Below are 15,376 nucleotides of genomic sequence, written 5' to 3'. Positions count from 1 at the left end.
CACCTGGCAGGTGCACTGGAGACAAGACTCGGGCTTGAAGGCCTCTCCGTGGGGATAGCGCTGTCCTTCAAAGAGGCAGTCATGGCAGAGAGGGCAACATTGCCCTGGCGCTGGAGCGGGATGGGAACAGAATGTGTCTTCACAGGGCACTGGTCTACAGGAAGCTTCCCCATGCTGCAAAGAGACAGGGGAGGAGGGAGCTGTGTGGGCAGGTGCAGCTGGTTGCCTGGAATGAGGACTTTGCCAGTCCATTTAGACAAAATTTAAAAACAAAACACCCTACAAAAATGTAAAGGCACAGAAGCACGATATATCTCAATCCCAGTTGCCGGGGAGCAACTGCAGGAGAGAGGGCTTGCCCTCAGCTCTTGCCTGTGGGCTTCCAGCAGCATCTGGTGGGCCACTGTGTGAAACAGGATGCTGGACTAGATGGGCCTTGGGCCTGATCCAGCAGGGCTGTTCTGATATATGAGTAAATTCAAATGCAAAGTCCCTCTGTTAAGATATGTTACAATGACCCTATATTGCTCAAATTTGGCCATTGGATTATGAGAACTCCAGAGGGGCAGGACAGGCACCAAGAAGAAAATGAGCCTTTGACACATGGGTGGCATGCCTGATAGATGCTTGAAAGTCATGACGCATAAGAAGGCATCCAAGTTCTTCAGGGAAAAGTATCTGGACGAATGAAGCAGCCACGCTTTGTGAGAAGCCCGGGTGCTGCAGCTGCTCTTCAGACTGCTTTGCTGCTCATAGGAACCCAGAAAGCTGCCATATACTGAGTCAGACCATTGGGCCATCTAGCTCAGTACACAGACTGGCAGCGGCTACTTCAAGGTTGTGGGCAGGAGTCTCTCTCAGGCCTATCTTGGAGATGCTGCCAGGGAGGGAACTTGGAACCTTCTGCATGCAAGCGAGCAGGTGCTCTTCCCAGAGCGGTCCCACCCACTAAGGGGAAGATCTTACAGTGCTCACACATGTAGTCTCCCAATCAAATGCAAACCAGGGTGGACCCAGCTTAGCAAAGAGGGAAATCCATGCTTGCTACCACGGGACCAGCTCATGCAAGGCACTTGCATTCACTTGTCTCCCCTTCCCCTGGAATTAGTCTGTGCAACCTGGAAACAGTCCCTGACATATTTGCTGCGAGAGTTTCAGGAACACATTTTGCGTTGCACAGAGAGCTTCCAGGAGAAGGGGAGATGGGCCCACCCTGCATTAGTGCGAGCCTGTGAGCGCTTTGTTAGCCTGGAAGTCATCTGCTGATAAAAGGATTGCACCTGGTTCTGAAAAGTAACAGACAAAGGGCAAGAAAATGGGTAGAGGAGAGCTGGTCTTATGGTAGCAAGCATGACTTGTCCCCTTAGCTAAGCAGGGTCTGCCCTGGTTACATATGAATGGGAGACTATGTTTGTGAGCACTGAAACATATTCCCCTCAGGGGATGGAGCTGCTCTGGGAAGAGCAGAAGGTTCCAAGTTCCCTCCCTGGCAGCATCTCCAAGATAGGGCTGAGAGAGACTCCTGCCTGCAACCTTAGAGAAGCTGCTGCCAGTCTGTGTAGACAATACTGAGCTAGATAGACCAAGTGTCTGACTCAGTATATGGCAGCTTCCTATGTTCCTAAGGGGGCGAGAGCCGATGGCTAGAAAAGTGGTGTGGGGAACACAGTGGGGCTGGGTCTTACCACACAGGAACACTGCTGACAAGGGTCCAGAGATGAAAGCCACTGTGAGCCTTCTGGGTATTCCTGGCCTGCATGCTGGCACACTGTTGGAGGAGCAGAGAGAGGGGTTAGGAATCCCTGCGTAGCATCCCCTTTCTTCCCTTGCTGCTTTGGTCTTGGCTGTGTGTCTGCTGACCCCAGCACTGGGATTGAAATGTCCCTCTTTCATCTCGCCCCCCATCCTCCATAAGTCAGGGTTCTGCCTCAGCCTCCTGGACAACTCAGCTTGGAGAGAGGCATGCAGGAAGACCTGCCCCCCTCAGAAGACCCCTCTGCAGCTCAGGAAACCCAGGGCTCTTCCAGAGGGTGATTTATTCCACCTTCAGCACAAATTCTGATGAGAAATGTAAGAGGTTGTCCACAGGAGGTTTAAAAATGTCACCAAGTTCTTGGTGTCATTTGCTGACAATCTATGTTTGATTTAAGTTAGAATAGGTTAGAAAAAGACTGATATTAAAAAGGCACGGCTTTCTCGCAGATTGTCAGCAGACGGGACAGCTATGCCGGTCGCCCACAATAGTCATGGGATTGGATCGGAGAGATTATTGGCTAAGGGAGCCACCTAAGGGCGCAGTGGGGAAATGCTTGACTAACAAGCAGAAGGTTGCCGGTTCTAATCCCTGCCAGTACTATATTGGGCAGCAGCGATATAGGAAGATGCTGAAAGGCATCATCTCATACTGGGCGGGAGGAGGCAATGGTAAACCCCTCCTGTATTCTACCAAAAGAAAACCACAGGGCTCTGTGGGCGCCAGGAGTCGAAATAGACTTGACGGCACACTTTACCTTTTTATTTATGTACCTTATGAGCCAAGCAGAGCGTTGGATTAGAAAACCTCCAAAGACTCTTCCAGCCCCCAAATCCTCTTTAAAAGCCATCCAAGCACTGGGGTGGGGAGAGCTGGGTGGCTGCGGTGAATAGTGGGAGCATCCATGGGGCGGGCGGAGTGATGCGGAGGCTGGGCACACACACAGGGAGGCTGGGTAGTCCAGGGATGCCTGTGGGATGTAGTTCCTCCCAGAGCTTCCTCCATAGGAAGGGAGGAGACTTCCCAGCCTCCCTTGCGTCACTCCCTGCCCACTCCTTGGATGCTCCCAATACAGGTGGAACTCAGTATCCGTGGAGGTTCTGTTCCCTGTTTCTACCGCGGAGAATGAAACCACAGATACCAAGGCATTAAGTCAATGGGGATAGCAGGGTGGAGTTTTAGGTTCCTGGAGGCTGGGAAATTATGGTAAAATGGGGCAAAAACCAGGGGAAACAACAAGTAAAGTGCCCTACCATGCTCTACGGGCCTCCGGTAGTACAGAAATGCCCCCAGAAGTCCAAATTGTTCCATTATACCACAATTTTTGTAGGAAAAAATGGTTTTTATTTACTAATTGAGCCACAAAATGGCTCCCTTTTACAAAATGGTGGCCGGAAATGACCTCCAAGGTAATTTCTGGCCACCTCCCCGACCCACAGATATGCAAATTTAACCCCTTTTTGCAGTTTTTCCCCATGTGCTGAGGTCGGGTGTCAATTACTTGACCGAGGATATGTAAATCCGCCTAGTGATAATGAGGTTTGCCTGCATTCACCCAGCCCTAGAATGGAGTACCACAGACAGGACTAGGAGTGTAGCTATCATTGGATTCTTATTAGGGATGTGCATGGTCCGGAGCAGTCCGGACTGGCACCGAAGGGGGGCCTTCCTTTTAGGGCGGGGAGGGCTTGCTTACCCCTCCCGCCTCTTTGCCCCCTCCAGCGCCCGTATTCTATTGTATAATTGGGGCGCTGGAAACCAGCCGCCCCAGCCGCCTCTGCCGCCCCCCCTCCCCGCAAGCGGATTACAGGCAAAGAAAAGCTACTGCCGCCCTCCCGCCCGCCGCCCCCCTGAGTGCTCACCACGTTTGCCGAAAATAGAGAGTTGCTCGCGAACAGAGGCCCGGCGGGTAGACTGGGCCTCCGGCGAAAGTTCTATTAGCTAAGGAGTTCTATCGCGCGTGCGCGCGCGCCCAAGGCCCCAGTTGGGCCGGAGACTTTGGCAAGAGAGGAGCTCTGTTCGCGAGCTCCTCTCTATTTTCGGCAAACGTGGTGAGCACTCGGGGGGGAGGCGGGTGGGAGGGCGGGAGTAGCTTTTCTTTGCCCGTAATCCGCTCGCGGGGGGGCGGGGGCGGCGAAGGCGGCTGGTTTCCAGCGCCCCAATTATACAATAGAATACGGGCGCTGGAGGGGGCAAAGAGGCAGGAGGGGTAAGCAAGCCCTCCCACCCTTAAAGGAAGACCCCCCACCCGGACCCGGACCAGCCAAGTCCAAACCGGTCTGGAAGTTCGGAGGCCTTTAGAATGGCCTCCAGACCGGTTCGGACACACCCCTAATTCTTATATTATATTAAATGGGTTCTTAGAACCTGGGCCCCCCAGCTTCTGAGGGCCCCCCATCTCCCTCCCTCCCTATTTCCTTCATTATCTCCCTCACTCCGAGGGGCTGCTGGGGAGAGGGGCGAGCATGGGCCCTCTCTCCCCTAGCTACGCCCCTGGACAGGACACTGCTACAGAGAAGGCCCTTGCTCTGTTTCTCACTCCCTTCACCTCCGATGGCAAGGGTACACCAAGGAGAAGTCGATCTGAGCACCTGAGCAGGCCGACAGACTTACTGCCACATTATGTCCAAACACACCGAGTTCCTCACCTGGGCACTTGGGGCAGCACTGGCCAGGTTTTCGGACAGGATTGGCACACAACGCCTGGGGGCAGACAACCGGGGTGCAGACGACGTTGCCACGGAGGCAGGTGCAGAGCCGGCAGGGACCGGAAGGCAGGGTGAAGGTCTGCCGGTCGGCATGCTTCTGGCCCTCATAGAAGCAGCCCTCGCACGTTGGGCAGCAGGCAGGAGCCGCGAGGGGCAGCGGGTGTGTGCAATGCAGCGGGCAGGGCTTTGGCTGGCATGTTACAACTTCAGCCTGTGGAGGAAGGAGAGGGAAAGAGGAGCAGGGTAATGGGGCAGCCCCACCACATCCCCACACACCAGTGGATAGTGTCTAAGATCATAGGAGGCTGGGTGCATCCCTTCAGCGGCTGATGCTGATGTCTCCCTGATTGATTGATTGATTGATTGATTGATTGATTGATTTCTATACCGCCCTTCCAAAATGGCACAGGGTGGTTTACACAGAGGAATAATAAATAAATAAATAAATAAATAAATAAGTAAGTAAGTAAGTAAGTAAGTAAGTAAGTAAGTAAGTTGGATCCCTGTCCCCAAAGGGCTCACATTCTAAAAAGAAACATAAGATACACACCAGCAACAGTCACTGGAGGTACTGTGCTGGGGGTGGAGAGGGCCAGTTACTCTCCCCCTGCTAAATAAAGAGAATCACCACGGTAAAAGGTGCCTCTTTGCCCAGTTAGCAGGTTAACCTTATGTTTCTGTTTGGACTGTGCACCCTTTGGGGACAGGGGACCATCTTATTTATTTACTTTATTTTTCTATGTAAACCACTGTGGGAACTTCTGTTGAAAAGGAGTATATAAATATTAATATAAATAGTAGTAGTAGTAGTAGTAGTAGTAGTAGTAGTGGTGGTGGTGGTTTCTCACTCTAGGTTGGAGGAAGAGCATCCATCCAGGCTCCAGGTCATGCATGAAAACTCCTGATAAATGGTAGAGTGTTGGCAAAAATCAAAGTAGGAGGAGAGCTGGTCTTGTGGTAGCAAGCATGAATTATCCCCTTTGCTAAGTAGGGCCCACCCTGGTTTGCATTTGAATGGGAGACATGTGTGAGCGCTATTAGATATTCCCCTTATGGGATGGGGCCACGCTGGGAAGAGGACCGGCCAGCTTGCCTCTAGAAGGTTGCAGCATCTCCAAGATAGGGCTGAGAGAGATTCCTGCCTGCAACCTTGGAGAAGCTGCTGCCAGTCTGTGTAGGCAATTCTGAGCTAGATGGACCAATGGTCTGACTCAGTATAAGGCAGCTTCCTTATGGGAGGAGAGCTGGTCTTTTGGTAGCAAGCATGAATTGTCACCTTTGCTAAGCAGGGTCCTCCCTGGTTTGCATTTGAAAGGGAGACTCCATGTGTGAGCACTGTGAGATATTCCCCTTGGGGATGGGGCCGCTCTGGGGAAAAGCATCTACATGTTTGCATGCAGAAGGTTTCAAGCTCCCTTCCTGGCAGCATCTCCAGATAGGGCTGAGAGCGACTCCTGCCTGTAACCTTGAAGAAGCCACTACCAGTCTGTGTAGGCAGTCCTGAGCTAGATGGACCAGTGGTCTGACTCGGTATAAGGCAGCTTCCTAAGTGATTGGGTGCTGGCCATGATCTCGGCTGGACAAGCTTTCCCTCCACCCTCGATACAGTGCTGGGGATACAATGTGGGTTGGCTAGCACATGATCACGTCTTCCTCCTCCTACCTAAATTTTTGCCGACACCCTGCCATTTCACAGGAGTGTTCACGGGGCTTGGATCCTGGCTGGATGTTCGTTCCTACGGCTTCTGGACTTGATAACCAATATGATGACCAACTCAATATCTGGGGGCCAAGGTTGTCTGGGAGATGGCCACAGCTTTTTACCTGAAAGTCTCCCACAAGGCTGAAAAGCCGTGTATGTGTGTGTGTACTAAATCAGGACCAGTGCCTTCAATGAGGCCTGGGAATCAACTGGCAGAACATACAACTGACTCTGTATAGGTGTCTCTGGCAGCTGGAGGGAGCTGGCCAACCTGACCTCCAGGGTCAGGTTCCATGAGGAACCCTTCCATGAGGCAGTGGCTGCCTCAGGTGGCAGATTATTGGGACGACAGCAGGATGGCAAGATGCTCCCTCGTTAATCTGTATGAAAAGCTTTATCCATACAGCTTTTGTTTTATCATGATCTTATGACAGCTGTCACTGATTTCCAGACAGAGTTGTCCCTATTTTAATCCTGATGTTATTGTGATGGCCTATGGCCAATGCATTAATGTACGATTGACTGTGCACCCTCTCCACTGCGCAGTCTCCGCCACTATCAGAACAGCTCACCCGGGCCAATCTGACCCTTGCAAACTTTGAAAGGGCTGCCTCTCCTCACATTCATCGCAGAGCTTGCAGGAAGCACAAAGGAGGATGCTGGCAACTTCCCCTCCTCATGTCTGCTGTGCCACTGTCACAGCTTGCATGGATCGATTCTGAGAGAGGGCTAGCCCCCATCAGAGTCCTGAGGCAAGGCAGCATTTGGCATCTCACCTCAGGAGCTGTAATAGCTTGGGCTGCCCTTGCTGCCCTTCCTCAGCAGAGAATCCCACAGGGAGGTGCCACTGCAGAGAAGGCCCTGCAGCAGGTGGTCACTGAGATTCAGAGAGAGGAATGGGAGGAAGCATTCCTCCTGTAATCAAGAGTCAACGGCAGCATGCTTTCTGAGAGTGAATTCCAGGTGTTGTTGACTACAACTCCCAGCATCCCCAGCTGTGATGGCCTTTGGCTGGGAATTATGGGAGTTGTAGTAAACAACATCTGGGATTCCCTGTTAGAGGGAACACTGGTCAACGGTGTTCTGAGTTTTAGAGCAGAAACTCAGTGGTACTCATTGCAGGGATCTGAGGGCCAGAGTAATAGGATCTGTCCTGCTCCTCCCTGTTAGCAGCCTCATAGGAACAGAAGAAGCTGACTTATACCGTCAGACCTTTAGTACATTTAGCTCAGTCTTGTCTGCTCTGACTGGCAGTAGCGCTCCAAAGTTTCAGGCAGGAGTTCTTTCCAGCCCCACCTGGAGATACTGCCAGGGAGTGAACTTGGGACCTTTTGTATGCAAGCAGATGCTCTGCCAATGAGCTATGACCCTATTCCCTACATGGAATATCATACAGCAAACAGTGGTCACATGGAGTCACCCTTCTAAATGCAAACCAAGGTGAACCCTGTTTAGCAAAGGGCACAATTCGTGCTTGCTACCTTCTGGAGGGACCAGTCATAGTTTAAGAGCAATCTTTAGAAGACGGCCTTGCGTTCAGCCTAAGGTGCTCGTCCAACCTGGAGGCTACCAGACCCCATCTCACCAACCCTATTGCAGGGACCCCCAGATGTCATTGACTGCAACTCCCAGCATCCTCAGATGAAGCAGCCTTTGGCTGGGGATTATGGGAGCTGTAGTCAACAACATCTAGGAATTCCTGTTACGGGGACTGCAGGCCAGGTCCTTGTTGCCCGGGAGAGGGCAGCACTGGGAAAAGGCTCTGCCCAACCAGGTGCCAACCCACCCCAACTCACTCACCAGGCAAGTACAGGTGTGGCAAGCATCCTGAGGTGAACTGAAGGCTTCCCCGCTCTTGTAGAGCCGCCCTTGGTAGCGGCAGGCGCCCGTGCACTTCGGACAGCATTGGCCAGGTGGAGTGGCTGGATTCTGGCAAGGCGTGGGGGGGCAGGGGGCAGGCAAGCATGTCACGGTGCCACCCTGCAGGGGAGGGAGTGACGACCTGTCATTTCCTTCCTCAGCGTCTGCATTGTACATTTCAGATGCTCAGAGCCTCCCATTTCTGCTGCAAGTATCAGTTATCCCCATAGTCAGCACAGGAGGTGACTGGATTCTCCAGAGCAAGAACTCTGCCAGCTACAAAACACTGTCTCCCGGTTCTAGGGACAGGAAAGTACTAGGTAAACCCCAAAGGGGTTCAGATCCCCCCCCCCTCGACATCCTCTCCTTCAGCCATTCCCCCTCATTTTACTGAATTCCCCGCATCAAACTGAATAATCCATACTAGCTGGGTCAGGTGCAGAACATCTGTGCCTCCGGCCAGCCCACCCACCGCCGCTGCCTTTTTCTCCCCCCCCCCCGCCACCCCTGGCCTGGCTTTGTGGCTGGTCGGCCGGCTGGCCCACTTCTCCCCCCACCCACTTCTCGCCTCCCCGCACTTTCTGTCTGGTGGGCCAGCCGGCCCGCTTCTATTCTCCTCCCCTTCTCCCACCCACCCGGCGCTTTTTGGCTGGTGGCCCAACTGGAAAGTCAGCCCACCACCTCCTCCCGCCCCGGCAGCGGCCTCCTCCTCCTGGTGGCCGGGCTGGGCCAGCCCACCACCACCTCCTGCTGCTGCCGCCAGCCAGGCCGACTCGCTGCTGCCTCCTCCAGCTGTCAGTAGGCATCCCTATTTCCTCATCCATCCCTGTTGCTATTCTATCCGGTAGCTGCTCACAAACTCTCACGAGAGCTGCCACACATGGGATTAGCAATGGGTACGTTTATGAGAATTATATATCAAGAAGATCTTCTATCCTATCCCCCCAAACATTATTTTCTCCCCAAAAACATATTTGTAGGGGGAAATAACCAACCCTATTCAACCGCAGCACAGCATCCCTCCAGTGGCTGTTGCTGGTGTTTACTTTGTGTCTTTTTACACTGTGCCATTTAGACTGTTCTTTGGGCACAGGGAAACTTCTTCTTCTTGATTTGTTCCCCTTACAGAAAACACTTTGAGAATTTTTATTTTTTATTTTATTTTTTATTTTTTTGCTGAAAAGCGGTGTATAACTAATAATAATAGTAAAGGTGCTTTGTACTGTTGGGAGGTGCTGAGTCTGAGAAAGCAGGATTAGGGATGTGCACAAAATTTGCACGAATCCATTCAAATTTGAACCCAATTCAGATAGATTCAATTTGAAACTACAATATTGAACAGAGTGGAGATCCATTCTAATTGATTCAAATCCACCCAGAATCGAATCGATTTGATTCAAATGAATCTCCACTCTGTTCAATGGTTCCAAACAGAATCATGCAAATTTTGTGCACATCTCTAAGCAGGATAGGGCCATGAGTCAGCCATAGCACCATGTTGCTGGGGGGAAGGCCAGTAGTGCTCCCAGGCCATGGCCCTCCTCCCTCCTCTTCCAATTGGCCCCATTCCTTACCAAACACTTGCATTGGCTGCAAGCGTCCCGGGGGTCTGGGAAGCGCTCGCCATCCTGGCAGTCTCGCCCGTGGAAGCTGCAGGCGTCACAGGTGGGGCACCCACATGCGTCACGTGACGGGTGAGGGCAGAGTGGCATGGGGCACAGGCGGGGCCCACAGGACACATCACCTGCCTGGGAAGGAAGAGAGAGTGCCAAGTGCGTATTTCTGTGTGAGGTGGGGAACCAACTGGCCTCGGGGAGGTGATGGTTGAAGGCCCCGCCCCCTTGCTAAACACAGTCACTGTGCAAAGACTGGCCCCCAAACCCATGTGGAGTGGTGGTGGGGAGCCCTCACACCTTTTCCCAGAGCCGGATTTAGGCACAAGCTGCGTAAGCTACAGCTTAGAGCGTCACATTATAAGGGGCCTCTGAATACCAAAAAGAATTTCAACTTTTACATAACAGTTTGAAAAATAAAAGGAGAAAGGGAGAAGAAGCCTCTAGAACAGACACTATCACTCTGAAACAGTCAAAAATATACTTAAATGGCTACACAATGATCGATCATACAGAGTTTCTAAATCTGTGCAGAAATAACTGTAAGCTACATCGAAATTGTATTTGACTAGAACCTGGTTTAGACCAAAGCCCACCCAACACAGTTACAGGCAGTGTTTGCCTCTTCAGACAGTGTACCAGGGTGGGACTTCTGACCTGTTTTGTAGTGCTGTGGGGCCTTTTAAGACACAATGTTGGCCTGGGCTGCACAATTTCGACCCTCCAGCCTGTTTTCAGACTACAACTCCCATAATCCCCAGGCAAAGTGGCCAATAGTCAGGAATTATGGGAGTTGTAGTCTAGCATTTGCAGGAGGGCCAAAATTGTGCAGCACGTCATAATCTGGCCCTGCCTCCTCCCCTCTCATTACAAAGTCCCAGGTTCAAGGTGGTGGGAATGACTGCTGTCTCTCCTGGTGTCTGTGTGTGTGGTGTATTGGAAGTATGGGGTTTCCTGAGATCTCAGTCACAGGGTCTCCATCCCTTCATCCTCTGAAACGCCTGCCTCAGCCCCCCAAGTGGTGGAATCCCAGTTCTGGAGTCATGACACTCAGCCCAATACGCCACCCCCAGCCCTATCACTTTGCTCCAGAGTCAAACCCCGCCTCTCGGCTTTGCCTCAAGACTTACCAGGCAGCGACATTCCTCACAGGGCTTCTTGAGGGCAGCAAAGGTCTCTCCATCCCCATATTCGCGGCCCTGGAAACTGCAGCCTGGAGAAAGGGGAGCAGCTTCTCAGGGCCAAGGATAGGAACCACCCCACATCACCACTGTTGCTCATAATGCAGGGCATGGCAAACCTCCAAGATGGCCTCCACATGCGACCCTTCATGGTGTCTTAGAGCAAAGCAAGGCAGAGGTTGCCAGTTCAAATCCCAGCTGGTATGTTTCCAAAAATATGGGGAACTCCTATATCAGGCAGCAGTGATATAGGAAAGGCATCATCTCATACTGCGTGGGAGGAGGCAATGGTAAACCCCTCCTGTATTCTACCAAAGAAAGCCACAGGGCTCTGTGGTCACCAGGAGTCGACATCAACTGGACGGCACACTTTACCTTTACAGCCTTTCCTGGATTACTACACCACTTAAAAGCACAAGTGGAGAATCACACACTCAAGAACTTCCTGCAAATGGAAAGTTAGCATGGCAGGAAGAGGAGATTCAGTCCAGCTCTTTTCTGGATGTGTTGGCTTTTCACATGCAGAAAGGTTTGTTTTTTGGTTATCGTTTGGGTTTTTGTTTTAAGGTGACCTAGCCATTCCAATCTGTCCTCCTCAGCATGTAGGATGGGTTCCCCAAGGCATACTGACCTTGGCACAGAGAACAGGCACATGGGCCTGGCACAGGATGGGCACAGGGGGCCGGAGCACACAGCTTCCTCAGGCACTGAACAGAACCAGCCTGCAGGGAGGGAAGTCAGTTAACCATTTTGCTGTCACCAAAGAAGCAACCACTGCAAACCCCTTCATGCAGGTCACAAGAGACAAAATGACCATATAGTGAGTGCTTCTTGGTCCTTGGCATCCAATTATAAAACTCATTTAAGAAACCTGACCTTCTCCATTGCTGTCATAGGAGTGATGTGCTTGTTCAGTGCAGAGAAGCATGTTCTCATGTTACAGCCACCATCTGGGAGGCTGCTTGAAAGAGTTCCAAATTAAAAAGGAATTATTCCTTCAACATTCCCACGAAGCTGTATTGATTGTGCACAATAATGTAATTATCTTTAATTACACTTCAAATAAGCACTATCATTTTCAATGAAGGGCTGGGCCTCTGGAAGCAGGCAGCAGCATTCTGGTGTTCTATGTTTCACGTCACTGCCTGCTTTCCTTTTCAAAACTCATGTTGACCAGTAACATCTGCTGGCCATCTAGTAAACTCCACCACTAATGCAAGAAGCAGGACACATAAAACTAAAAACATCAACAGCCAAAGGGAATGCTGGGAAGGCAGACTGCCACTGTATCTCAAAAAGGAGATTATAGAACTAGAAAACCAAGATGATCAGTGGCCTAGAACATCTTCTTTATGAGGAAGGCTATAACACCTGGGGCTTTTTAGTAAAGAAAACGGATGACTAAGGGGAGGTCTAAAAAAATTATGCATGGCATGGAGAGAGGGAAATATTTTTCCCTCTCTCACAACACTAGAACCAGGGGTCATCTACTGAAACTGACTGTTAAGAAATTTAGGACTGAAAAAAGGAAGTACTTTTTCACACAGAGCATATTTAATCTATGGAACTCTCTGCCATGAGATGTGGTGATGGCCACCGGCTTGGATGGCTTTAAAAGGGGCTTAGACAAATTCATGGAGGACAGTTCTATCAATGGCTACTAGTCTTGATGGCTGTGGGCCACTTTCAGGCTCAGAGGAAGGATGCTTCCAAAGGATACAGGGGAGCAACAGCAGGAGAGAGGGCATGCCTTCATCTCTTTCCTGTGGGCTTCCCAGAGGCATCTGGTGGGCCACTGTGGGAAACAGAATGCTGGACTGGATGGGCTCTGGGCCTGATTCAGCAAGCCTCTTCTCATGTTTTAATGAAAGATGGGATGCAAGAAGAACAGAGACCTAGAGAACCAGAAAAAGCAAATACAGAGGAGGAGGAGGACGAGGAGGAGGAAGACAAGAACAAGTAGAGGACTTCTCCAGGCACAAAGAAATAAAGTGGGGGAGGGAAAAGGGGGGAGGGAGAGAAGGAGGGGGAGAGGGAGGGGAAACTAACAAGTAGAGGGGGAGAAAGGTGGTACAGAAAACCAACAATTGTTCCTTTGCATTTCACCCATCATTTTTATCAGGCTTTAGGTCAGCAAATTTTTTTAAAAAAAGAAATCATAAATACTAGCTGACCTGGCGCAGAGCATCTGCGCCCCTAGTTCATCCTGTTGGTCTTCCCCGCCAGCCGGCTGGCTGGCTTTGCGGCAGGTGCTCTGCTTCCCCGCCGGCTGGCCCGGCAGCAGGTGCTCTTTCCCCCCACCAGCCGGTCCAGTGGCAGGCACTTTCCCTCCCCGCCAGCCCAGTGGCGGCCGCCATTTCTATCTCCACACCCGTGGCTATCTGGCAGCTGCTCGTGAACTCTTGCGGGGGGTGCCACACATGGGATTAGCCTCGGGTATGTCTTAGAGAAATAAATATTTAGATCATAATAATATGCAACCCTTCTTAGTATTAAAGGCACTTAGAGATGTTGGAGAAGCAGCTGTTCATTTTGGTTGCCGAGAAAGGACCCCTCAATACTCCGCAGATCCAAGACAGGATGATGGGATCCCCACTTCTGCAACCAGCTTGGGGCTGCTGCACTCACCCGGCACGTGCACTGCGAGCAGAGGGAGTCTTTGGGGTCCGGGAAGCTCTGGCCATTACCAGCAGTGACACCATGATAGGAGCAACCTGTTGGGGGGCAGGAGAGGACACTGAGTGGTTACCAGGAGCCTTTCAGTTCCAGCTTAAGCTCTGCTGCAGTCTCCAGTTGTGCAGGCACCGGAAGGGATTTTGCAACAATCCTCCCCCCACTCTTAGGTCTCTTCATCACTGGAGAAGTCAGCCAGAAAAAAATAGCCCATCACCATGGAGGAGGAGTTATGGGGCAGCCAGACAGGCATGGCCCTTTCTCACTCAAAGGAGAGATAAATGAACACCGTTTGTAGGAAAAACTGTTAGACACATAGGAAGCTGCCTTATACCGAGTCGAACCACTGGTCCATCTTGCTCAGTATTGTCTTCACAGATTGGCAGCAGCTTCTCCAAGGTTGCAGACAGGAATCTCTCTCAGCCCTATCCTGGAGATGCTGCCAGGGAGGGAACCCTCTGCATGCAGGCATGCAGGTGCTCTTCCCAGAGCAGCCCCACCCCCTAAGGGGAAGATCTTAGATGCTCACATGTAGTCTCCCATTCTCCCAGGGAGGACCCTGCTTGGCAAAGGAGGCAATTCATGCTTGCTACAACAGGACCTGCTTTCCTGATGTTATGTAGCATCAGATTTGAGATGTTTCCTGATGTTATGTAGCATCAGACCAAACATATGTCCAGTTCTCCAGAGTAACCAGCTTGATGGGCACCAGGTAACTGGGGGAATTTTCTGGTGGAATTATTTAGGACACTGCCTTATACGGAGTCAGATCCTTGGTTCACCTTTCTCAAAGTTGTCTACACTGACTGGTAGCAGCTTTCCAGAGCTTGAGATGGCTATTTCCCAGCCCTATCCAGAGACGCTGCCGGGAGCAGAACCTTCTGCAGGCAAAGATGGGGCTCTTCCAATAAGCTATGGTCCTTTCCCAATGCTGTCAGTGTGGGGAGGGGCTGATTCTCAGATTCAACCTTAATTCGAGTTTATTCTTGGCTCACTCACCAAGCTGCCCAAAGTCACAGGACTCATCACTAGAACTTATAAAGAAGATAGGACTCTCAAGCATGTGCAGAATCCCCCCCCCCGCTCAGCTTTTAGAGGGCTTGTTTTCATGCCCTGCCTCTCCTCTCCATTTTTCCTTGCAGGCCAATGTGCTGGCATTCTGACCTCACCATGGCACACAGGGCAGCACTGCCCAGGCACCCTGACTGGGTAGCTGCAGCCGGCCTGGTAGCAGGGTTTCTTGGTGCAGGTGACAAATCCATCGAGGCAGGTGCAGACGCCACAAGTGTCCTGGGGGTCAGAGAATTCCTGGCCATTCAGGTAGTGCTCAGAGAGGTACTCACAACCTAGGGATGATGGAACAAACGTGACTGTAGGATGGAATGCCCCCACCCTGCTCCCACCAACACACTTGTTTATACCTCCCTCCATCCGATTCACCATCACATCCTTTGAACACCAACCTTCCAGTTCCATGCAGTTGTTACTACAAGAAGACATGAATGCTTCAGCAAAATTTTGAATTACGCTGATTCATATCCATTGTTCCTTGGTTATGAGCCACACCGCTCATTGAGATCATCTGGAGAGGTTCATCTGCAGTTGCCACTGGCTAATCTGGTGGCTACTCAGGGACGGGCCTTCTCCATTGCTGCCCTGAGGCTTTGGAACACACTTCCTGCTGAAATAACAGCCTCCCCATCTCTTACAACTTTAGAAAAGGCAGTCAAGACACAGTTGTTCACCCAGGCTTTTAATTAGATGCTGTTTAAATTGTGTTTTTAATAGTTTTAACGTTTTAAAATTTTAAATTGTTGTAATGTTTTAATCTTTTTATCTGTTTTTATTATTTTGTTGTAAACCGCCCAGGGACTTGCATTTTGGGT

The 15,376-nt window shown here is 51.1% G+C and overlaps 1 protein-coding gene across 10 annotated transcripts in view; it reads right to left on the bottom strand.

Moving 5' to 3' along the window:
* Positions 1-15,376, bottom strand: part of KCP (kielin cysteine rich BMP regulator) — a 109,203-nt gene that overhangs the window by 31,533 nt on the left and 62,294 nt on the right. For 9 of the 10 annotated variants that reach the window (XR_008314711.1, XR_008314710.1, XM_053288764.1 and 6 more), the window contains 9 exons: positions 14,660-14,836; positions 13,446-13,531; positions 11,449-11,539; positions 10,767-10,849; positions 9,598-9,771; positions 7,964-8,143; positions 4,402-4,672; positions 1,686-1,768; positions 4-174 (listed from right to left, as the gene is read on the bottom strand). Coding sequence is in view for 8 of the 10 variants with exons in the window: in XM_053288764.1 (XP_053144739.1) it covers positions 4-174; positions 1,686-1,768; positions 4,402-4,672; positions 7,964-8,143; positions 9,598-9,771; positions 10,767-10,849; positions 11,449-11,539; positions 13,446-13,531; positions 14,660-14,836 (1,316 nt within the window). In the remaining 2 variants the exon portion in view is untranslated. The remainder of the gene's footprint in view (positions 1-3; positions 175-1,685; positions 1,769-4,401; positions 4,673-7,963; positions 8,144-9,597; positions 9,772-10,766; positions 10,850-11,448; positions 11,540-13,445; positions 13,532-14,659; positions 14,837-15,376) is intronic. The other variant, XM_053288757.1, reaches the window with a different exon arrangement.

Source organism: Hemicordylus capensis, chromosome 2, assembly GCF_027244095.1.
Source record: "Hemicordylus capensis ecotype Gifberg chromosome 2, rHemCap1.1.pri, whole genome shotgun sequence".
In the NCBI taxonomy this organism is placed as follows: domain Eukaryota; kingdom Metazoa; phylum Chordata; class Lepidosauria; order Squamata; family Cordylidae; genus Hemicordylus; species Hemicordylus capensis.
This window is presented reverse-complemented; position numbering and strand designations above follow the sequence as displayed.